This window comes from Diadema setosum, chromosome 18, assembly GCF_964275005.1.
Source record: "Diadema setosum chromosome 18, eeDiaSeto1, whole genome shotgun sequence".
Classification (NCBI taxonomy): Eukaryota; Metazoa; Echinodermata; class Echinoidea; order Diadematoida; family Diadematidae; genus Diadema; species Diadema setosum.
Genome location: NC_092702.1, coordinates 8,509,203 through 8,534,608, shown reverse-complemented (window position 1 = coordinate 8,534,608; position 25,406 = coordinate 8,509,203). Strand labels below are relative to the sequence as shown.

At 39.7% G+C, this 25,406-nt stretch overlaps 1 protein-coding gene across 1 annotated transcript; it reads left to right on the top strand.

The window, feature by feature from the left end:
* The first annotated feature begins 6,577 nt into the window (after positions 1–6,577).
* On the top strand, positions 6,578–22,984 carry LOC140241879 (uncharacterized). Its single transcript, XM_072321633.1, has 8 exons — positions 6,578–6,738; positions 10,055–10,213; positions 11,751–13,252; positions 14,708–14,754; positions 15,522–15,765; positions 16,428–16,589; positions 17,839–17,984; positions 19,550–22,984. Exons 2-8 carry the CDS (start codon positions 10,072–10,074, stop codon positions 19,794–19,796), a joined length of 2,490 nt encoding a protein of 829 aa, XP_072177734.1. The 5' UTR covers positions 6,578–6,738; positions 10,055–10,071; the 3' UTR covers positions 19,797–22,984.
* The last annotated feature ends 2,422 nt before the right edge of the window (positions 22,985–25,406 follow it).

Genomic DNA, 25,406 nt, shown 5'->3' with positions numbered 1-25,406 from the left:
TGTTTATGATGTAATACCTGATTTATCTTGTGTTATGTTTTTGTTGAAAGAAAAAAGAAGAAGAATGAAATAAATAATTGAATTGAATCGAACTGAATTGAATTGAAAATAATTGAATCATTATCGGCGCTTGTCATTCTGCGTCTTTAAATGAAGTATGAAACCTTGAATACCTGCAGAAACTAGAACTATCACTCATTGTGATTTTTACCCCCACCTCCAACTGAGGGAGTTCATTCAACCAGCATTAACTTTATACGGTTTTATTTTTTTTTAAGTTGTTACCATGGGAACGCATTGTTCAACATTGAATAAAGTTGTGTTTTGTTTATTAAAAAATTCTGTTCGTCATATGTGTCATAATTACGTATCGCAAATCAAGTGCTCAAAAAAAAAATGGGGGAGTTGGATGAATAAACTAGTAAGTCCTATGATTTTCATTTTAAAAAAAATGATGTTACCATGGCAACACACTGTTCAATATTAACGAAAGAAAATTTGAAAGAAAAATTTGCACAAATACATATTATGACTGTCACATGTGTCAAATATCAAGTCAAATGCTCAAAAGCTGAGGAAGTTAGCTGAATCCACAGTATTTTTATATGATTTTCATTCAAAATACTCTGTTACCATGGCAACACATTGACAACGATCAAAGAAGAAATTCGCACATCATTCAATGTACTTTAGCAGTCTCGTGTGCCAAATTTCAAGTAAAATGCTCAAATATTGAAGGAGTTAACTGAATCCACAAATGGCTGAATCCACAATAGTTTTGTATGCTTTTTATTCAAAGTCTGTTGTTACCATGGCAACGCATTGTTCAACAATGACGAAAAATGAAGTTTGCGCATCTACATACTATACCGGTCACATGTGCCAAATTTCAAGCCATATGCTCAAAGACTGACGAATTTATCTGAATTCACAATATTTTTAGATGCTTTTAAGTGAAAAAATGCTGTTGCCATGGCAACGCATTGTTCAACATCAACAAAAGATTAGTTTTGCACATCTACATACTGTAGCAGTCACATGTGCCAAAAGTTAGGTCAAATGCTAAAAAACTAAGGAAGTTAGGTCAATCCACATATTTCTTTGTATGATTGGTATAGAAAAAACTGTTGTTGCCATGGCAACAGATTTCTTCACACCCACACACGGAAAAAAAGCGTCTTGCACAACTACACATTACATTGATCTGATTCTATGCTGAATTTCAACTGCATTGCTTTAAAACTGAGGGTAGTAGTTTAATCCACAATAATTTGTATGATATTTATGAAAATAAGTCGTTGCCATGGCAAAGCATTACGCGATATTAACGAAAAAGATGTCTTGCACATCTACCTTTGACAGTGGTCACACATGCCAAATTTGGGGTCAATTACTCCAAAAATGAGAAAAAAGTTTGATACAATGACTCTCAAAAAGCTATCACATAAACTTAAAAGTGCTGACTACTCCTAGATTTATGTCATAGCTTTGCCAAGTTAGGAGAGACTTTATGTGCTAGCTTTGTTCATGAAATGGTTTCTAGAAAAAGTCTCTCCTAAGTCTTGAGTTTATGTGATAGTTTTATGCGATAGCTTTTTCATGAAACGGTTTTTGGTTGTACGCTCTTTGGTTGTGCCCGTTTAGTACGTACAGTACGTTTTACCATGGAGCTACTAACAGAGTTAGTAGCTCCATGATTTTACCAAGGAGGTACTCGTACCTCCTTGGTTTTACTAGGACTGCCACATGCCGCTTGTAATGTGTGCACACAACCTGAGTCAAGAAGGGGTGGGTCCTGGGTGGATTCCAACCAAAGAGCGTACAAACCTACGCTCTTTGATTCCAACCTCTTTGCGGTGGATTCCCACCCCCACGGTTCATACTCATAGCAATGTGATTCCCCCCCCCCCCCCCATCTCCAATAGAATCATGGGTTATAGAAGTCATGCCTTTTCGTGTTCTGTGCATATTTCCCTTTTACCTTTTTTATTTTCTAAACTTTTCTTTTCGTTGCTATTTCGTTTTTCCTCTAAGAGCCAGATCATGTGTGTGTCACTGTCAACAAGGGGTGGGTCCAAGGTGGATTCCAATCTCGTGGATTCCCACCCCATACGGTCCATTCATGGCAATGTGATCCCCCCCCCCCCTAATCTCCAATGGTAAGAATCATGGGGTATAAAAGTCATGCCTTTTCGTGTTCTGTGCATATTTCCAGTTTTATTTTCTAAACTTTTCTTTTCGTTTATATTCCGTTCTTCCTCAAAGAGCCAGATCAGGTGTGTGTTTTGCATGTCACTGTGTGTGTGTGTGTGGGGGGGGGGGGGGGGCTGCAGCCACCTCCCCCTCTTCGACTTGCTTATAGCAGTGAAGTTGAGCGGTGACACACTCTCTTTCTTTCTCTTTACAATTGTCAGCTCTTGGCTCTGAGTAGTCTGGCTGACGATAGATTAAGTCCTGTTACAGTGGTATAATGGTATAACTTATGAACTACAAAGAAAGGCGGCGTTGCACAAATGTATACCGTGAAATAAATTGTTGACGAAGCTCGGTGCTTTCCGGCTCGTCAAAATGAAATAAAAATCAAATGGTACAAAAATTGACACTTCAAGGAATTACATAAACAGTGTCGCTGCAAAAAATGTTATCCTACCAATTTTACATTGTGGCAGACGTAACCATATAAGCAAGGACTTTAAATGGATAAGTAGCACCTTGAAAAGGGGGGGGGGGGGTGCAGATCGCTCTATCGAGTCCTTCAGTTCACGCTCGTGACGTCCACAACATTGCTGCATGTGTCCCCGGGTCGTACGCGCGGATGAACGACGGGCAGACAGGACGGCGAGCAGTTCTGATGGCGGGACTCCGAAGTCCGACCGACGGCGAACGATGCCGAATAATGACGAGTGTTTGACGAGTGGCGCAATGCTGAGTGCAGTATAGAGTTGCGTGCTGAATAGCAGCTGAGGGTTGATCCTGCAGGATGTTGCGTTATATAGCGAGACGGACTGAAACTTTGTCGTGAGCTTTGTCGTGAGCTTTGTCGTGAGCGTTGTCATGAGCGTTGTCATGAGCCCAGCTCATCCCTGAAATAATCAAAATATCGGGTTAAGCAAATAAGGGGCAATCCTATCATTCATACCTTTAAAATTCCCTCTGCCATTTGTCTGCCACTTGCCTACCATCTTCATCTTATTACCAAAAGGTATGTGCCTCTCTATTCAAATACATTCTCATCTCAAACCACCGTCATATCATAACTTTTATACATTGCAGCTTCATAAGCCAACATATAATTACTCGGTTAAAACAATAATATCCTCACATTCAAACCACCTCTTACTTTTATTAGTCTTACTCAGAAATGCACCTCAAAATCACTGAAAACAATCATTCTTGTGCTTCTCAACACGTCACAGTAGTTGCTTATAAACAAAGTCAGTAGCATTCGTTCACCATAATGTACATTCCTTTTGCCTCACTATAGCTTGAAACAAAACCTTATCAGTAATTGGGCTGCAATAAGCAACGCACATCTTTCTCATATTACAACAGTTATCTTCTTTACATTATAAATATCTTCCTTCTTGGAATTCGATTTCTATGTAAAATATAGATCTATGTGAAAATTAATTACGCTTCTGCTTTCTGGATATTACAATTCTTCAGACTTTCCAGAAGCAGAAAATTACTTTTACTCAAATAATGCAGGCAATTAAAATTTTCCTCTACTTTGAGTAGGAGATACAAAAATACTTAACAAAATGCAATTACAATGTAATATACTACTTACAGTTCCTGAAAGGGGTGAGTCGAGCTGGGGGGAAGTTGGGGGCTTCTCCTGGCCTGTGCTGCCAGAAGTCACACTGCCTGCAAATCTGTGGTTTTGCCAGCCATGCTAAAACCACCTTGCAAATTATAGGGCGCGCCTCAGCCTCAGTGCCTTCCCAATTCCCTATAGCTACACACACATTATAGGAGCATGGGTTGCAGCTCCTCAGCTTTTCATCCTTCTGCAAGGAGCTCTTGGTATCTTCTACCTACTCTCACACACTCTCTCTCATACCTTGGCACTCTCATCCTCACTTGCATACACAAACACAAAAGATTTTGCATCCTACCCAATTAAACCCACCTGTCTGAACTATGCTAAAATCTTGGGCTATGTGTTGTTGTATTGATAAACAGACTGGTGACTTATCCCGTTCCTTATAATAGTCCCTAGCTAATGTGTTCAAAATAAAACTAAGATGTGATCATACCTGATCCTAATGCAAATGAGAGGAAGAGGGGGGGGGGGTAAAACTGGTCACATTGTGACAACAATGACCTTTCAATTTAATCCTCATTAATTTTTTTTTTCTTCGTGAGTGACCTACGAATGTGATATTGTCATAATGCGTTGAACTATGATAATAGACCTGATTTACCAATACTAGTCTTGACTTCATGTTGTTGCTCTGATCCTATAACTCGGTTTTTCACACACACACACACACACACACACAAAAATATGCCTAAGTCGATATTTGCTGGGTGTAATGTTACGTCCTGCCCACAGTATTATGTCGGAAAAGTATTGCATGTAAATTTAAAACATTCAAGTGAAATGTAGGCCTATGGGCTGACTGTGAGTTGTGACTCCTTTTTATCTTTTAGCAGTGAAAATTCACAATGTAAACTGCAGATATATCCGATTCACGCCAGAATAACAATATGTATCATTGTATCTTTATGTATTATGTATCCTTTTCATGTACAAAAATAGAAGGTCAATTATGTATAATTGTTTTACTCTGTTCGGGGGAATGCACTCTACATGCACCGTGAGCATTTTTTTTTTTCTTTTTTTAGCATTCCTCCCCATCTCCATTTCAATAGTTTCAATGTTTTTTCTTCACCTTATTAATGGCATATTCAGAAATTTCACCTATTATATTTTGTAATGTTGATATATTATGCACTTATCTTTTGAAAAAAAATCGCATTTACATGTTTTCTTGGAGATTGAAAATAAATAAATAAATAAATAAATAAATGGATGAATGAATGAATGAATGAATGAAGCTTCTCTAGGATATCTGTTGATTTCTCAAATGCCCGCTGATTATATCTTTCGTCCGAACTTTTAATGGGGTGTTCATTTTCACTTGATCTCTGATGAAAACCGGCTATTTCAAATGAGAACGATAAGAGAAACCTGCAATTAAATATCATAATTATGTGGATTCAGTAGAGACAGGAAGATTAGTGAAACACTCCGCAGTGAAAGTTTGAGGAAAATCCACTAGCGCTGTTCAAAAGCTATAGATGTCATAAAGTTTTGGTAAATGAATCCTACCATTCCCAAATACCGAAAGTCTAAATTAATTTGTTCTGTCAGAATAACACTGTAACATTTTGTTTAAGTTAGAAACGATTGGCAACCGTTTATTCTTATAAGAAACATAAACACATTAAACATATACCCTCCACTTGTTATTTTCCTATATTATACATGCTTTCTGGAGGGCTATAGATCAATTACAGTACTCTCTCCATGTCAAAGAAAAAATACTTTCCATGCACGTAGACCTCACGTGCCATTACACTTTAGTTTATTACAAGAAGTTTCCATTAAATTATAAAACTCTTCTTAAATTCACTATGGCGCAAGCCAAATCTTCGACGAAACAATTGCAATCTCGATCCCAACAAAGGGTAGCCTATGCCCTGCATGTACTTTTCTGGAATTTATTTGTCCGAGCAGCAGCAAACCATTTGATTAAATTAATTTGGAACTCTGCTGTGCATGGACAACTAAGTCTCCTTTTGTTTGCTTTTGCACAATATAAAAAGGTAAGAAAAAAAGAAATGATAGGACATCCCTGCTTTTTCAACAGCATTCTGTTTTATATTTACAAAAATGAAACTGTCACAATCTAGCAGAGATAATGGAAGTTACCAGGTAGTGTACCTAACCAAGGCGGTACGCATATTCAAGCTTCAATTATGTTAATTTTCTTCCCCTTTTCACGTCTTTTTAGCGACATTAGAATAAGAAGGTTGAATGTTAGCCCCCTATACCACCCTCCAGATTTTGTAGCAAAATTGCCTTTATCCTTGGCTGTTATATTACAGTGTATATGATAGGACGATCTTTTCAATATCTTTGGACTTGCCATTCTAAGTACACGACTGTAAATCCTTGGCTGATACGATCTTCTTCATAGGACTTGCAATTTACACAAACTTGTACTAGTAATCTGTTTTTGAAGCCGATGCTGATATGAATGAATAAACAACAATAAACGCTGCACATATGGTTCAATGAATGAATGAATAAATGGATGAGTCAACCCCTGTTATTTTTCAATTTATATACTAAATGGAACGGCCAGTTGACTCAAGCAAGCGTGTGAGCTTTCCACAATTACTGCTTAAGACATGGAATATGATTGGTGACAATTATCTTACAAATAGATGACTACCAACAGGCAGTGGACCAATAGCACAACGCGTAGCTCGCTACGTCGGTTCATTGAGCGTTGCCAGTGTATACAACTTGAAAACCACGGCACGGTGAGTTCCACGACGACGGTGAAAATTCCTTTCCTGCCTGTGCTTTTTGCATAATCTACCCGTTTATTTGGAAACGGAGAACACTTTCGTCAAAACAGCTTCTCCCAGCTAGAGGTGGAATAGGTGCGGACGGGAAAATATCAGCCATACCTACCAGACTTTCGTCATAAATCGTCCGCGGTGAGGGTGGTACGTAGCGTAGGGAAGCATACAGTTTACACACGTAAAAAGCAATTAATACTGTAGGCCTACGTGTGCAATAACTCTCTTCAGTCTTAACGTTTTAATACGTCCGAATGCATGCAAACGCCGAACGGTAACGGCGCGGTATGTAGTTACTTGTTACTTGTTTACTTGTTGCAGTAATCCCATTCGCAGCTCCAAGGAAGCTATACCGGGATGCAAATCGTGTCGTGTGCCAATGGAGGTGCCAAAGTGACAAGGTTGTGAATTGTGCATGTCTCTCTTATTATGTACAATAAAAGCGAGAGTGTCAGTGCAAGTAAAAATATTGGTCCCTTTCTACAGCACTTAACTTCTCTAGAGCATGGTGTAGTTGTGTTAAAGGGTGTGTACAGTTCTGGTCGAGGTGAGGATTTAGCTTTTAACGTTTTGCGAGATATTCAGAAACCCCTCTATGAGATGTCAATGAGCATGCCGTTCTAAGGGGTATCAAAAGTTTATTCGATGAAAATCGGTTCTGAAATGGCTGAGATATCCAAAAACAAGGTGAAACAAAGAGATACTAACAAAGTGGTGGCATGTCGCCTTTTATTATTAGCACTTTTTGGGATATCTCAGCCATTTGAAAACCAATTTTCATCAAATAAACGTTGAATCCTTCTTAAAATTACATGCTCTTTCATATTTCATAAGAGGCTTTTCATTATCTCACTTAGGAATGTTCAAAACATGAATCGCCACCTCAACAAGTACTGTACAGTCCCTTTAACTTGTGGTTCCCCACTAAATGGATGGCGAGGCCCCGTCCGTCCGAGGCCCAGTCCGGTCAGGTGGCCAGTAACCCCGGGGCGCTCCCTTACCCCCACAGTTAAAAAGTCATAACACTAAGGCCCATGGTTTATTCTCTCCCTGAATTGATTTTCTATGTAGTGACCAGAATGCATTTTTTTTTTTCGGCAATAGATATTTAGTATTTACTATTTTGATTGTTTGCTTTGTTTTGAGCCAAAATTCAAAAGGGTGTTAAAAAGTCATAACACCATGCCCATGGTTTATTCTCTCCCTGAATTGATTTTCTATGTAGTGACCAGAATGCATTTTTTTTTTCGGCAATAGATATTTAGTATTTACTATTTTGATTGTTTGCTTTGTTTTGAGCCAAAATTCAAAAGGGTGTCCCCCCCCCCCATCCCCTTCCCCTTACCTTAGCCCGACCAGTGCACAGTGTCAGACAGACGGGGCCTCACCATCCATTTGGTGGGGAACCACAAGTTAACACAACTACAAAATGTATAACAATTTATACATTACTTATAGACATTTGTATGTTACTCGCTTAAAGTGCATGCTTATATTACAGAAGGTACATATCGTCATAAGTCCATAGAGAGCCCTCACGATAAGTCCATTGAAGGGTAAATTACAGTTTACCGGTAGCCAATCACGGAGAGCGCAAATCGCTCTGAAAAGAGCGTAATTACCCTTGCCGATAGCAACCATCAAAAATGTTAATCCGGTTTGCGATACGGTCCTTGATTCGGCTGTCGACGATTGCATTTGTTTACGTGTGTTTTCTTTGGTCTGTGCGGTGAGTGTGGTTATTCATACGTGGTTTTCGGGGGTTTCGGGGGTGTCCCCCGGTAGCGATAATAATGTAGTTCTAGATCCTGACGATGCTAGTCTAGACTAGCCGTTAACATTTACCCAAATTTACGACGTATACTCACATTTTTAGGGGTTGAGGATAGTCCGTATCCGTGTAGACAACTAGAAAAAAAAAAAAAAAGAAATTTAGGTGAGACCAGAAAACGATCACTTATCTAATTGCTGGTGCTACTGCTAGCTTACGCACTGTGTTGGTGCGCTTGACAGCCCACCATGTTGACTCTATGCAGTCTAGTCAACCCACACACACATAACGTAACAGCTTATAAATGTGTACATATGGCAATGGTAGTGCGTATTGAGTCTGCAGAACGCGCGCATGTTTACTAGTATACAGTGTTACAGTACATATGTACATAGTAGATGTGCGCGCAATGTGGCTTGGCAATACGCGTATACGCGCTGCCTTGCCAAGCTAGTGTGACTGGTATGGCTTGTGAATGACTTGTGTCGAAAAGAGATGAAGCAAGAAGGATGTCGGCTGTGATGACGTCATCACGATTGAAATAGTTCCGTCAAAATTGGCTCGATTTTCTTTATCGTCGATTTACGCGAGTTATCTTGATTTAGAGCAGTTTTCCGCTGAAACCACTCAATTTTCCTAAAAATTGTGTGGTCAACCTACTTTTTGACAGCCGTTCCGTTTCTGGTCTTTTTGGGGGCCCCAGATGACGGGAAAGATGAATTTCAGCCCTTTGGGCTGAAATTTTCATTAAGGAAGAGCCGCCAGAGGCAGCTCTTGTACGCACCAATATGCTAATTTATATGACGTAAAACCGGTAAACTGTAATTTCCCCCCCATTGAACAAAAAAATGGCACTTTTTAGTGCAACCCCGACCGTCAGGGTTCATCATTGCAGAATTCAAAATGGCGCGTAGACCACTAGCACTCGATGCACTCAGCAAATGCATATTATGCGTGCGCGTGTGTGGCTGGAAGTGCAGCGATCTACTGCCTGCGTGCTCTTTGGTTGCAGCACGCATGCACGGTCCGATCGCGTGAACTCCCGATTATCAGATGTACCGTTCGCACATGCTGCATATAATCTTCATTTTCGGTAAGTTGTGAAATGTGTGTGTCAATATCGATAACATAGCTATATAGCGTCATTAATGAAGACTACATTTAATGAGTTTGAGGTGACAAAAAATGATGTCAAGTATCAAAACTCAAACTTGTGATCGTAAAGCGATCGCTGAGTTCTCTTTGTGTTGTGGGCCATTCCGGCACAGCCCTGTCACTATTTATACAGCGACTGGGCTGTGTATAGTTACCTTCCCCTCTGACCCTGGCTCTGCAGCCCAAGTATTGTTTCATTGTCAGTACGGTATGGGTACATTCATTAGTTTACCTGAAGGTAGGACCAATGGCAAATAATGAGACACAAAATTTGAATTTTATTATGCATCTGCCTTGCTTGTTGACCGAAAGATCGATGGAATCTTGTCGGGGATATGTTCCACAGAAACTGCGTCTGGCTTCACGGAATCCCCTTTATGGAGGAGAGCTGTAAAAGTTAAAAGATGATAAAAAAAAGTCCTCTGGGCAGACAGTTTTGTCTATCTTTTGCCTTGCATACCACATTCATTGCAATACTCGGACCATGAGCAATCACCCTATAAAAACTGACAGTTTTCTGTTTGACAGATTGACGACACTCTAGAATGGCACTGAAGCGCAACCCATCCTTCCAAGAGGAGCTGACCTCCAAACTGAAGGACAGGAAGAGGCGTGGCCTGAGTACAGGATTCACATCATCATCTGAAGACAGCGATGATGATGATCTAGGAGGACTGGGGGATGATGGTAATCGATATCAAATTCACATTTGTGTGATTATCCAAGAATGATACAGTTAGATAGAAAAGACAGCTGCCACAAAAGGGATTGGAAGAAGTAGTCTCTCCTAAAAAAAAAAAAAAAACAACAACAACAACAACAAACAAACAAAACAAAACAAAACAAATATGAAAAACTCCAAAAAGTATAAATTGTAAAAGTTGATGATGATCTTGAAGGATTAGGGCATGATGGTATTATCAAAGTCATATCTTTGCTTTTATTTTGATCAAGTTTCATATCAGACGAAGAAAGAACTTTCCACAATCCTCTAGAGAAAGAAATTAGATGAAAAGATGTTCTCTGCTTCTTTTGAAAAGAATAAGACATGAGCAACAGAACTAGGATATGTTGTCAGATGGATTCTGTGCAATGATTATACAAAATGACTGGTGCATGTTCATATCTGATAGCCTACACATGCAAGCTGATGAGACACCCAGAGTAGTTTATGTGAAATGTACAATTTTGCCCCAGGTGTCAAACATTGTCAAACAGTGCAGTGATTAATAATAATAATAATAATAATAGCTGGTTTTTATATAGCGCATTTCATACTTATTGAGTATATCTCAATGCGCTTTACAGACTATTATTACCCCGGTCACTGGATACATTATTTCCAACCAGCACTAACAGTGCTCACTCTCCACTCCCTGAGGAGCATTCCAGCCAGTCGCAGCCATTTTACAGGCGCGCACATGCTGATCAACCAACATAAGCTTTCTCATCCTACCGGGTACCCATTTATACTCCTGGGTGGAGAGCAGCAATGTGGACAAAGTGCCTTGCTGAAGGGCAAACGTGTCGGGCTTGGCATGGGCTCGAACCCATGAACCATACCACGCTCATGTCGTTCACAGACGAGTGCTTTTATCCACTCGGCCACGACACCTCCACTCAATTAGAGTCTGCCCCTTTGGTGAGGTAACTACGAAAATTTTACACTGCATCAAAGATGCTATAAGCACGATATTACTGGTCAGGGAATAATTTTCCAACTCAAATTTGATGAGCAGTTTTGGCTGATGAACAATATTTCAAATGGTATCCTGTACACTTCTATGGAAGAAAACTGCTACACAAAGGTTAGTTTGTGTAGCAGCAGTGTAAAAATGCATAGCAAATTGCAATGCAATACCAGGAAAATTATTCCCTGCTGGTAGTGTGTAAAATAGGAAATCTGTAGAGTTGTCAGTACTTCACACCACTCGGTTTAATGTAAAACCATTCATCCATTTTGATTCATATTTAATGTCAGAATTTTGAGTTTAGTCCTATAGTTTGTTAACAGGACCTGGCAGTTTTGGAATCAAGTTAAAACTGGTTGTTTATTAAGTTGCAGACAGAATATTTAACACCCCATCAATGTAACATAGTTACTACCTGCCTGGGGAAGAAATTGCACTGTCAATAAAACCAGTATACTGGTAAAGGTATAATACGTTATTTGCTCCTGCACAAAAGTTTTGACATTATATCCATTAATCTTGTGATCTTACAGACTTCCTGGCACAGTTTTCATCGAATAAGAAGAGTCAACCTTCTTCATCTAAACAATGGGAGCCACCCTCTGCTAAGCCAAGATCATCACCCTCTCCATCTCCAGAATCCTTGTCCCAGACCAGCGGCGGCTTTCCAAATCCAGCACCTAGAGGAAGATCCCAAGTTGGCAGAGAGAGCCCCAAATCAAGGACATCTATGGGTTCACCAGACCCTATCATGGCCCTCTTGAAGGGTGGTGATGACCAGAAAAGTGACAAGGGGAAATCCCCACCAAAGCCCAGTCCAAGGCTAAGGTCAGGAACACTCGACTCGTCTCCAAGATCTGAGGACGACTCGCCGAGGCCTCAGCCAAGGCCGCGGAACAAAGGTGGCCAGTCAGACATTGACAAGCTCCTCGGGATTGCCTCATCACCAGAGCCAGAGAGGAGAAAGAAGTCATCACTCTTAGATGATTATGCAGAAAAGGAGAAAAAACAGGGTGGCAAGAGATCACCTGAGCCCAAGCAGAGATCCAAATCTCCACTCATGGACTTGTCTGGGCCTGGTAAGAAGCCGAAACCTAGGAGCAACTTACCGGAGAGAAAGTCTCCCGACCTTGATGATTTGTTGGGCCTCACCAAGAAGAAGCCTGTCAGAGAGGCACCACAGCCAAGAACAAAGCCAAACAGTAGGAACCCGTCTCCAGAGAGGAAGGCCAGTCGATCCCAGGAAGGACAGGGGAAGCGAGGAAAGTCACCAGATGTGGATGACCTGTTGGGAATCAAGAGCAGGAAGGACCACAGCCCTTCACCAGAGAGAGGGAATGGGAGGGGGCGTCGGTCTGAACTCGATGACCTCCTTGAAGGGAAAGGTGGGAAAGACGTGGCAAAGTCAAAAAAGAAAAAAGGCTTGCTGGATTCTTCCTCATCTGACGACGAAGACGAGGAAGTAGCCAAGGTCAACAGGAGACTTGGTGCCATGAAGCTCAGTCAGAATAAAAAAGACAGTGCGAGTCCTGTTGGACGTAAGCAGAAATCTCCGTCTCCAAAGCCCAGAGGTCTACTTGATGCCTTGGCAGATCCTGATGATGATGTAGAAAATACAAGTAAGGTAAAGAAAGAAACTGCCGAGAGTAGAAGAAGGTCTCCCTCACCTAGTGGACTTCCGCCAAAGCCCAAACCAAGGGCACCACAGACATCTAAGGACAAGGATGCCAGCAAGGCAGCTCCTCAGAGCACAGAGGAGAAGAAGACCAAGTCGAGGAAAAACTTGGTGCCAGGTCTCAATTCAGACTCTGATGACGAGTCAGACGATGATGGGGTCGTTGGCTTACTTGGGTCCGGTGCCAAGAGCAAAGGCAAGCAAAAGCAGTCACTTCTCGATATCATGGACGACAAACCAGCAGACTCACAGAAGAAGAAGAAAGACAAGAAAAAGTCCAGGACACTCCTGGGAGATAGTGATGATGATGACAGTGATGAAGTCAGTAAGCCTCCAAAACTTACCAACAGGAGACCAAAGGTAAGGGCTAAGTTCATTTGTAGTGTGTGGTGTGGATGAAAGCTGGAACTAGCATTTTTATGCCTCCGCAACGAAGTGGTCGGAGGCATTATGTTTTTGGGTCGTCCGTCCGTCCGTCCGTCCGTCCGTCTTGTTTTGTTTTTGTCGATATCTCAAGAACCATGTGGTGGTTTTACATCAAACTTGGTATGCGGGTATATCCTTGGGGGATAATACTTTGTGTGGATTTTAGGGTCACAGGGTCAAAGGTCAAAGGTCACAGGTTATTTTGTGAAAAAAAAAATGAAATTTCATGTTTTTCTCCATGTCTCGCAAATGGTTCAAGGTATCTTCATGGAACTTAGTATATATGCTTGTACCGATGGGCAGTGATTATCTAGGGAAGTTGGGGGTCATGGGTCAAAGGTCAGGAGGGTCAAAGGTCAAGGTCAACTCCTCAAAATATCACTACTTTCCCTAACAGTGATTCTCTGTGGAACTGTGAGGTCAAAGTTCAAAGACCAGGTTTAGATAATGCTATTTTCCCATTTGATACTGAAATTATACTTTTTCTCAGTACCTTGAAAATTACTCAATGCATAAACTTATAAAAGGGTCAAAAGTCAAGTAAAAATCATCAGTTCCCCAAATACCTGCACTCTGACATTTGAATAATTCATCCAATTGAACCTAGTTCTAGGAAAGTGAACATTCAGCACATTTGTGGCAAACCTGTCATTTTAATATTTTGCCAATTGTGTGAAACTGTCATCACACATTGTCAAGACATTGTACTATAGACCTATTAGGAGAACCATGCATTATGGCAGAGGCATATCAGTCGCCGTAGCGATATATCTAGTTTTTTTTAAAAGGTACTCAATTATTGCAAGTTGCAAGAATTGATAAACTTTGATCATTTGAGTTGTTGAGGTCATCATTGCAAATATTGCACACATTTTAATGAAATACCTCGTAGGCAGTGGATGCTTGGGTATTTTACTTAGAATTTGCATGTTTGCCTTTGTTTGTATGGGACATTGTATTATTTGCAGAAAAAGATGATTGTATAGCAGGAGCGTTGACTCATCATAGATGGGGTTTTGGCAGTCTTGCATTCCGAGAGAATGGGAATGTATGTGGGAGATCATTTGTATTGCCCCATGTAGTGATTCATGTAGCGCTCTCTCCCTAGCTGGTTGTGAATGGCCTCCCTGAGTCCCTGATCTATCTTGTAAATCTGTTGCTGTCTTCGGACAAGATCTTACTTCCCAATCGGACTGCAAGACTGCCAACACCCCATCAACAGTAAGTTGATGCCGATCTTAAGAAGTCGAGAAGATGAAATCAAACTCTGATTGTGAACTAAGAAAATTCGATTCCAATAGAGATTTACTAATCAGATGAATCTCTGCCAAGATCTGTGTGTGGTTTGTTATTTTAGGTTGTTTTTATTTGTCTCACTCTTTATTTCAGGAGGGCTACCATAGTGAAGGATCAGATGAGGAAGAGAAGAAGAGAAAGTAAATCATGATCATTTGCGCTATTAATCATGCGTATGAAGTCAAACCTATTAAATGTATTCTGAGTTAGTCAATAGTTTTTGGCAACAATTTTTTTTTGTCAAGTCACTTTTTTTTTTCAGCCAGCAATGCCATATTCTTACATTAATTTGGAGATTTAGAATACACATTTTTGATTTTCCAGCCCATAAATAATGCCCTTTTTTAGCAGCAAATACATACCATCTCATTGAGGCGTTAAGTGAAATGCTTCACCCACAGAGCCTTGATGTAAAAATCAAAGCACTTGTTAAGGTTTGAAGAAGGGTTGATTCAAGATCTTTGTTTAAGAAATTTTCAAGAGGGTCTAATTGTCACATGCTTTGAGTTTATACCCAACAGCCTAAGCAACAATAGTTTCTTGTTATTTTTAACATCCTTTACAATTAGAAGTTTTCTTACTCCAGGTTTTAGCAATATTTATGGTTGTACGTATGTGAGGCATGTTCAAATTCTATACAGTATTAAGACCTAATGTTACTACATGATATGTCCAGGACCAGTTTTTGCAGTTCTCAAAAGTATGTCACTGTTGTCTTAGATATATTTGCTTCAGTAACTCTCCAGCCATCAAACTGTTCAACTCTATGCTTGGTTTTACTGATACATTGAGCTCATTTCCTTTCGATGACTGTAATTTCTTTTCATCCAATTTCCCGTAAATTTACCCATCAGCACTCGTTATGGTATGTCCGTTAATCTCCTTTGCTGTGTTCTAATTCATTCAGGTCAAATGTCATCAAGCCAACTCCAACGAGACCCAAGTCTTCCACACCAGGCTCCCTCAACTCAAGCCTGAGCTCCACGGCAGACCTGATGGCGTCGCTCAAGTCCCCTGGAGGTCTGCAAGACTCCTCCACGATGCGGGAGGCAATCTATGCCCAGTGGAGGGCGGAGAAAACAGAGAGACTGAAGAAACAAAAGCGAGAGGCCAAGAGAAAGGAGAAGGAAGAGGAGGAAAAGAAGGCGAAGGTAGGATACCATCAGCTGAGATCAAATAGATTACCAGTGTACATCAGATAGGTAGACATTATGTCATTCAGATTTTGAAATATGGATGCAGTCTTCAAGTAAATTAGTTTTAGACTTATCCATCTTAGAAATGAAGCAAACCACAAGGGCATTCTTCATGTGCCAGATTCTGGAGTATACAGTACATCCTTACATGTGTGTCACCATTTTGCTCTCAGAGCAGTTCCTTGTATGATAGCTTTTTTACATCAATACTTAATCAAGTTATGAATTTGTTATGCATGGTAAACAGCGTGGGAAGCATTTACAGGCTCAGTGACATGTATTCTTTCAATTCCCAACAGCAATTGTCTAACTACAAAATACTCTTTGGCCAAAATTCATTCAGATATCTCTGCATTTGGGTGTGTGGGTGATCTTGCAGTTAGGGTATTGATGGAAATCAGGAAATTTGTCAACCATCAAAATTGCTGACAAATAACATTGTCTTTTTGTTGTTGTTAAGTAATGCTGCATGGGGTACCTAAATGGTATAATGACTATAAAAGATTGTGTAGTTCAGTCATTGAATCTGTATAACCTGCTCCTAGTGAAGCAGTAGTACTTGTATGTGTTTAATGATGTTGTGGTTTTTTTTCCCCCTTTTCTTTTCACTTATCCAGGAGCTAGAGGAAAAGAAGCTGGATAACATGGCTTCATTCAAGGCATGGGAGGAGTCCAAGAAACCACATCTCACAAAGCAGAGGAAGGAAGCACTCCAGAAGCAGCAGAAGGAGCGAGAGAAGAAGGAGGAAGAGGAGTCCAAGAAGTACGATGCCAAGAAGGTGAGTTCAAATTGATGGAAGAATTCAAACCAGGATGCTGAGTGCATTTTCAAGAATCTCAAAGCAAATTGTTCATATCTGCAAGTTGTATATATTCCAATTATGTGTTGCCTTGCCTGTACAAATTAATGTGAAAACTTTCTCTCATTTTATAGATTTTCAAGCCTTTAGTGTGAGTCCATGATCAAATACTTTCAATATAGTTGATACTAGATTCAAGATCATTTATGGTCTAGACGATTTGCATATCCCAGATTTCTTCCAGCAACATACCCATTCCAGGACGAGAGATCATGTATGATCAGAAGACTTAATAACACAAACTCAAAACTACAACAAAGGGACCTCTGTCATCGTGTACTGTAAAATAATTCTCGGTTTCGCCAATGCGCAGAAAACTTCTGCGCACACTAAAAAGCCCAGTCACTGATACACTGTGGGATTCCTAGGTGCTACTGTTGCTCCCGGTTGTCTTGTGCATGTCTTAGTTCCCTTGCGATTCAATGCGATTTTCATCTCATTTTCTTTCATGGCTGCTATTTTCTTTGCTTAGAATTTATAGTTTTAAAATTTTATTGATTTTTTGGTCACGAGAATCATGATTCAGTACTGGTAGGCTTCAGTGTGCTGGTCACATGATGGAAAGCAAAGAAATCTTTAACAAAAAATACCCCTCAATAAAAGCGGAATATGACCCGAGTGCATATGCAGCCAAAACCGTGGCACGTTTGTCCCGAGATATCCCATAATGCATCTAAAACGCTGCTGTTGCCACGGCACCTACATTGTATGTACCGAGAATTGACATTTTTGCATTATAGCAACCAGTGGCCTCTTTCCCGATGTGAAATTTTCATGAAAAGCCACTGGCATTCAATGCATGTAGTATGGACAAGAACTTTTGCATGCATTTTAATTTCACACATCTTGGCTCTCGCAACATTTTTGTACAGAAGTTTATCACAGACAAATCTGAACCTTTATAACTTTCGGTGACGCTGCCCTCAATATTTCGCCTTTTATAGGGTCAAGGGCAGTAACCATTTGATTTCTTGTGTGTCTATGAGGGCTCTTGCCTTTCTTGACAAATTTCATTCAAATGCCATATGTAAGTGTATTTCAAATCACTTACTGAACTATAAAGATTAATATTCAACATTGTTTTAGCACACTGAGCAAGATTTGTCTTAAAACCATTCAACACATTTGACAGATTTTACCTCTGAATTTTTGTTGGGGTTTCTCTCAGGCATTCGAGTTATGGAAGGCTGATAAGGATGAGAAACTGGTGGAGAAATATCGAAAGGAGAGGAAGGAGAAGAAGAAACTTGAGGAGACCTCAGTTTACGAGAAGGAGCAGCAACAGGACGAAGCCAGCAGTGCATACAAGAAATGGTAAGACATACACAAACAGACATGGGACAGAAAGACACGTATAGACATCAAAACTCAGACATACACAAGCACACACATGAACGCACACACACCCACATACTGATAGATACTCAAACACAAATACAGACATGAATATTATCATACATATCCTCACAAACACATGCAGTGTTAAACAGTATTGAAACTGGAACAGAGACAAGTGACAAGTCAATAATATCCTTATTCTGTTCTCCTCACTCTTGTCATGCTTATATCTGGGCAGAGTTATAATTACAGGAAACCTAAGAGATTAATTTGCTAGTGGTCTGAGATACTTGTACTATGATGATATGGGGCTTACACTGTATGTTAGTGCCAAAGTACAATGTAATGCTCTGTCGTTCATTCACTGTTTTTCTTGACTTCTGTGTCACTGTAGTGTGCTACATAACTTCTTTTTTTTTTTCACCACTTGCCCGGTCGGGCAAGCAGATTTTCAAATTGTTCCAGAACACTTGGTGGAATATGAATTTTACTTGCCCAAAAAGAGAGTCGTCTTTTTCCCATTATTCCTAAACACTTGCCCAACTTTGATTTTCTGCATTTTCCGTATTAGGAGGCATATCCTAATTCATTCCTACTTTTTTTCTCTCATGTCATATTTTTTCCCTCTCATGTCCTACTTTTAGAGATTCTGTTCCTACTTTATTTACCTCCGCCAAGGGAGGAGGTTATGTTTTTGTTACCGTTGGTTTGTTCGCTAGTTAGTTTGTCCGTGTGCAAAATAACTCAAAAAGTAGTGAATGGATTTGGATGAAACTTGCAGGAAAGGTTTAGAATGATACAAGTAACAGATGATTGAATTTTGGTAGTGATCCGAGAATTTTTGGGGAATTTATGAAGGATTTTTGATATTTGGCAGGCAGGGTTAATGAACTTAGGAGTTCAGGCTGCGCGTATTTGAGGTTTGCATGCGCGCACTAAAGTACATGCTCCACTTTCTGCTAGGGCGAGGCGCGTCGCGCAGCTGAGGGCTTATGACGTAACAAAGGCTTCTATATTGGGAAATCGGGCGATTTTTCAGCATGTATACCTATGGGTGGAAATCACTGATCTCTATGGAAGAGCCCAAAGAACGTTTCTCCAGTTGTGGAAAGGAGAAAAATCTCTTTGGGAAGAGCAAGATCATCGGTGGAAGTAGCTGCCTGGCAGAGGTCTGCGCTCTCAGAGTGCTTTTCTAGTTCCTACTTTTTTACATCATCCCACTTGAAAGCCTGAATTAATATCTGGTCTGCTTAGTTCAATAGATAATTTGTGTGTCACCATTGTCGATGTTTATACATCCCAACCATAAATCTGTCTGATTCGTGTTATATATGAAACTAGTTTCTTGGCAAGCATAATCATTCTGTCTGTAGGAAAAAATGGGTGTCGCTGCATTTTCATCGATTTCTTTGTGCATTCTGACTTGTATGATGTTGATTGTTCTGCTCAAATCATAGGGTCATTATCTCATATCATATAGCACTCTGAGGAGTGGATAGTTTTACCTCTAGTTTGATGCATTCTGATTATTCCTATCACAGGAAATCTGTCAAAGATGACAAGTTGAAAGACGAGGTGAGAAGGAAGAGGAGAGATGAGAAACTCCAGAAGGAGATCGAGCAGAGGGAGAAGAGAGAAAAGGAGCGGGAGAGTCTGACGGCGTACGACAATTGGGAGGAAAACCTGCAGAGGAGGAGAGAGAGGGAGAAGAGGAGGATGAGGAACTCCCAGCCCATCTCGACCACGCCCTTCAAGCCTTGTGGTAGAACCATACCAGCTGGTAGGTGATGGACAGTGAATCAGAGCTCTCACTTTAGTTAAGAACTTTGATTTTTGAAAAGAGATGGACTGTCCTAATTAAATCTACAATGCAGCAGCTTCATTTCAATGAAAGCATCCTGTTACGGTAGAGTTGAAATGCAAATATGGGAAATTCTGTCCGTAAGTCTTTGTTTTGTGTGAGAAATGAAAAAAAGACAAGAAAAGGAAATACTATATGATACTTACCAGCCTAGAGGACGATATGCCATGCTGGTTATTAGAAGACTAAAGTCTTCATCTCCAATTTCACCTACTCGATTTCCTGTGTAGACTTCTATATCCCATGATGGCATTAAAGATACATTGTAAACTGTTCCTTTAAGCAAATTCAGGGTATTCTTGTGTAATTACCTCCGCCAAGGGAGGAGGTTATGTTTTTGTTACCGTTGGTTTGTTTGTTTGTTAGTTTGTCCGTGTGCAAAATAATTCAAAAAGTAGTCAGTGGCTTTGGATGAAACTTGCAGGAAAGGTTCAGAATGATACAAGTAACAGATGATTAAATTTTGGTAGTGAGCCGAGAATTTTGGGGGAATTTATGAAGGATTTTTTATTTTTTGGCAGGTAGGGTCAATGAACTTGGGAGTTCAGGCTGCGCGTATTTGAGGTTTGCATGCGCACACTAAAGTGCGTGCTCTAGTTTCTGCTAGGGCGAGGCGCGCCGTGCAGCTGAGGGTTTATGATGTAACAAAGGCTTCTATATTGGGAAATCGGGCGACTTTCAGCACACAATGCTGTAAGTATGGGTGGAAATCACTGATATCTCTATGGAAGAACAAGATCAGTGGTGGAAATGAGCTGCACACTTGGCGGAGGTCTGCGCTCTTAGAGTGCTTCTCTAGTTGTATATGAAATGATCTTTCTGCATGTTAACTTTTTAGTGCTGACAGTGTGCTTATCTGTGTCTGTGTGTATATGCAAACTAGCCAACTTCTAATAGTGCAATAGATGTTCTATCAGTCACTGTGATATTCATTCATTCAAGAACAATAGTTTGATGTAAATATTTCATATGTAAAACCTCTTATGTGGTCACACAATGCAATGTATTCTTTTTAATCTATTACTTAAGAATGTCTTTATGTGGCACATAGAAACTTTTAATGTTCAGATATCCCAAACAGCTGATCATTATCATTATTTACAGAGAAGAGCTGGTACATTGAAGAATTTTACCAATACATGTACTCAGGTGTAATTCATGTACATGTACATGTATAATGTCTTCCCGAGTGATAGCAAATGTGGACCTCTTTTCTTCTTGATAAGTGTACTTTCCCCTTGTTTATGAACATGTGTAAAGTGTCATCACATGCCCATCAAACTTGATGTACTTCACTGTATGTGTCTTGTAGTAAGAGAACTTCATTTTTTTTTTTTTTTTGCTGTAGGATCATGTCAAAGAAACAAAACAAAACAAGAACAAAACCTAAAGATTGCAATTAGCTGCATGTGTAGAAATCAGATGGGCCTTGGAAATTAACACTGATAATCGCACAGATGGAAATTCCATTAAATTCATTTCAGATCAATCACACATTCTGTCTGTTTTAAATCCCAAGTGTATATAGCCAGTACAAGTACATGTAAGTATTTCAGAAAGTCCACAACCAGTCAGTTTTCCATGGCTAATTTTGTGGAGGGTTTTTCCCCTTCTCCAAAAGAAAGAGTCCATTCGTTTTTCCCAATGATGTATTCAGGAATTGCCATTACATGTACCTCAATTGACCAGTAACAGAACCTTTGCTGATAACTATCATAACATGTTTACATTGGTTGATCAAAATAATTCATAGTCTGATATGTGTGTAAAAGCTATTGGAATTTGACGGGTTGAATGTACAGTGAAGCAATTTGATATACATGTATGCCCAAGTAGGCAGTAGGTATACAGTGTCTCCAGTAATTCAATTGACGAATTGGGAGTGTTTTTGGAAAAGAATGTTTTAGTGGCTGAATGGTCTTTCAAAGAACAATTGGAGAGGAGAAATGCTATTTCTGAAAAGAAATTGATAACTGCAATGCATTGAAGGAAACAAATATACAATAACTGATCACACTAAGTTTCCTCTTCACTTCATCAACACACATACAGTTTGAAAAGAAAGCAATGCAACTGCTGGAGACAAATATAATTTACATAGTGTTTTTACTGTTTTCATATGAAATCTATTTTATTTACATACTGTTGTATAAATTTGATATGTACAGTACATCAGAAGAAACTTTACATTGCTTACAGAGATGTGACAACAAACTTGTCCCTTGGAGTAAATGAATAAATATGGTGAGACGTACAGTTCTAATTAACATTACGAGAGAAAGAAAGAGCTTGGACAGATTGACTTAAATGGATAGACATAATTAATTTGGGTTGTGTTGGAAGGCATAGAGAACACTAAATTATATACATGTCTAATTTTCTTTCAGTCAGACTAAGTAACTGCTACTCAATGACAAGAAGTGGTCAAATGAATGGGTATTATTTGACACCATGACAACAGTCTTTTAATTCCTAAACCACCATCCCCCCCCCCCCAAAAAAAAAGAGGCAATTTGGAAGCTTGTGGTATAACTTCAACAGACTTATGAAATTTGTATGACTTGAAAAATTCTAGAGAATGCACCTTGCACTAAATGAATTCCTTGCTCGTGTACATTAAGTATGCAATGAACAAAGTATGTCGGCAAAACAGGTACGTCTTTGAATCATCCACTTTGTTGGGTTATTTACTATGTTACAATAATGTACATCATGAAACAGCTGAAGTACTAGTTCTACAACCATATGAAGAATAGAAATATCCGATACCAAGAATATGTCAACATATGAAACAAATGTTGCTAACTCCTCCCCCCCCCCCCCCCATAATAGAAATGGAATAAATATAGATACCAACATTATAAAAGTGAATAGTGTGGTTTGGTCATACATACAAGAGTACTTCTTTAGGGCTACATAGTATAGAAATTATATGTCTGTATGCATAATGTGACTGTATAAATGGTGATTTCATGAGTTGTTTATTTTTCATTTAAGACAGTTGCTCTTTGTTAGAAACACTGATTAATACATACAATGATGTATGAAACTTTCTTCAACATCTGTATACACACAATGAACAAACTGAAATAAATCTTTGATTGCTGATATTGTCACACCCCTGTAATTTACGAGAGGTCTTTTCACATTGTGTATGGATCAACAAGTAGACTGTAATCATTTCCACATAAAATGTTTGAGACATGGTGATAACTATTTTCTGTGATTATTTGTGCGGCGATTATCAGTCTCACTGATCTGTCGCTGTAGCATCGCTGCCCTTACACTTAACAGCTTTGTGTGCAGGGTGTGTCCTTTCCTACACATAAACTTTCCTGGCCTATTACCTCAAGCAGTCCAATTGACTTCGCACATAGGTTGCCACTGATACTGAGAGAGCTTGACATTGGGTCAGGGGTCACTACTGTGTATAAAACAAATATGATCACAGGGAAATTTGACATCTGTGCATGGTCAGACACACCTCTCCACAGTCATCTTTTGAGTTCACACAGTTTACCTGTCTGAAATAATGTGCAGTTTTTGCCATATAATAGCCAGAGCAAATTCTTGTCCACTGCCTGATTCTGACCTTGTAGACACTAAAGTCTAATGCCCCAGTCACATAGACATCCCGGATCACCCCGGACCACCCAGGATCTGATCCGGGGAGAGATCCGTGTTGACGCCGGGAGGCCAACACGGCAACTTTTAGAGGTCAGAAACATCCGGCGTCATCCGGGGATTGCCGTGTTGGCAGAGCAATCCGGGGTGGTCCGTGTGGCTGCCGTGTAGCTGCCGTGTTGATCCGTGTACTGTAGATGCCGTGTTTGTCCGTGTAGACGCCGCGCTCTTCCGGCCTTATCCGTGTAGCTGCCGTGTTGATACCGTGTGTACAGTCATACCAAAATCCCGGATCTCCCCGGATCTCCCCGGACGTCCCCGGATCACCGTGTAGATCCTTGAGCATCCGTGTTTATATGTGACTGGGGCATAAAGTGTACTTACTTGCTTCTCATGCTACCTTCTGTCCTTAAAGGACAAGTTTACCTTCATTAACATAAGGATTGAGAGAATGTAGCAATATTAGTAGAACACATCATTGAAAGTTTGAGGAAAATCTGACAATCCGTTCAAAAGTTATGAATTTTTGAAGTTTTTGTGCAGTCACCACTGGATGAGAAGACTACTGCAGTGTATGATGTCACATGCGTACAACAATATAAGGAAAATATAAAGAGAATTTCACAAAATTTCATCTTTTGAAAAAAGTACACATTCCCTTGACTCGTTACTGACATATGTCATGGGTAATATTATTCCCATTGCCTTTAGAAAGAGGCAAGTCAAGTGCTCTTTTATTATGCGAAAAAAGTGAAAATATGTTGAATTTTCTTTACATTTTCTTATACTCTTGTACTCATATGACATCACGAGCCTTAGTAGTCTCCTCATCCAGCGGTTCCAACACAAAAATTTCAAAATTCATCACTTTTGCATCGATTGTCCCCTCAAACTTTCACTGATGTGTTCTACTAATATTGCTGCATTCTCTCAATCCTTATGTTCATGAAGGTGAACTTGTCCTTCAAGTGTTGGCCTGATCAGTTGTTTGTCACCTGAAATAATCTCATAAAAGTTATGGTACAGGCCTGACTTTTGACCTCTTGCTTCACACATCGGTCTCAGACACAAAGTCAATCACTTTGAAATTATTATGAAAGAAGAAATTGCACAAGTTATTAGAATTGTACTGCCACATCCTTAACTGGGTCTTGATATATCTGCCTATCTCATAAACTTATCCTGTGCTGATATAGAAGTCTTGGGATTACTTCTTACAATTTGATGTTTTAGCTGCCATTATAGAATTAAAAGGACATAAATGATAGCTTCATAATAAAAAGTACATGTTACAGCACACACACACACACACACAAAGAGAAGAAAGCATGTACATATAGTGCTGTCTCATAAGTAACGAAAAGGAATGTACAATACACATCCAAAAACGGCCAGAAGCTGCATTTCCTTATATTTCAATGCCTCTGTTGTGTGTGTGTGTGTGTGTGTGTGTTGTGTGTGTTTATATCAAGGTATAATTCTATATCACTATGACAACTGTGTGTACAATGATTATGCATCAAACATCTTTCCCTGATTCTGCTACCGTGAATGGAGGGAAAAGTCCATTTTGGCTCTATATCTGCAACTCAATTGGCTGAATTTAGACTTTTTCATTCTGATACTGTAGTTCACGGGTGTTTACATTGCTATTTTGCTTGTCACAAGATCTGGAAGAAGTCCCAAATACTGGTAACAATCATACTCTCCTTTGATTTGTATATTGAAAATACAGTTTATATTATGCAGGTGTATCTGTCACATCTTTCCTTGTCAGGGTGTACTCGGTAATCGTATAGTCGTTATATTATGGAGAATGCTTAATTTCTACATTCTTATTGTACTAATACAGTGAACTGGATTTTGGGCACACAATACAGTCACCTCTATAATTTAGCGATCTTAGATCAAGC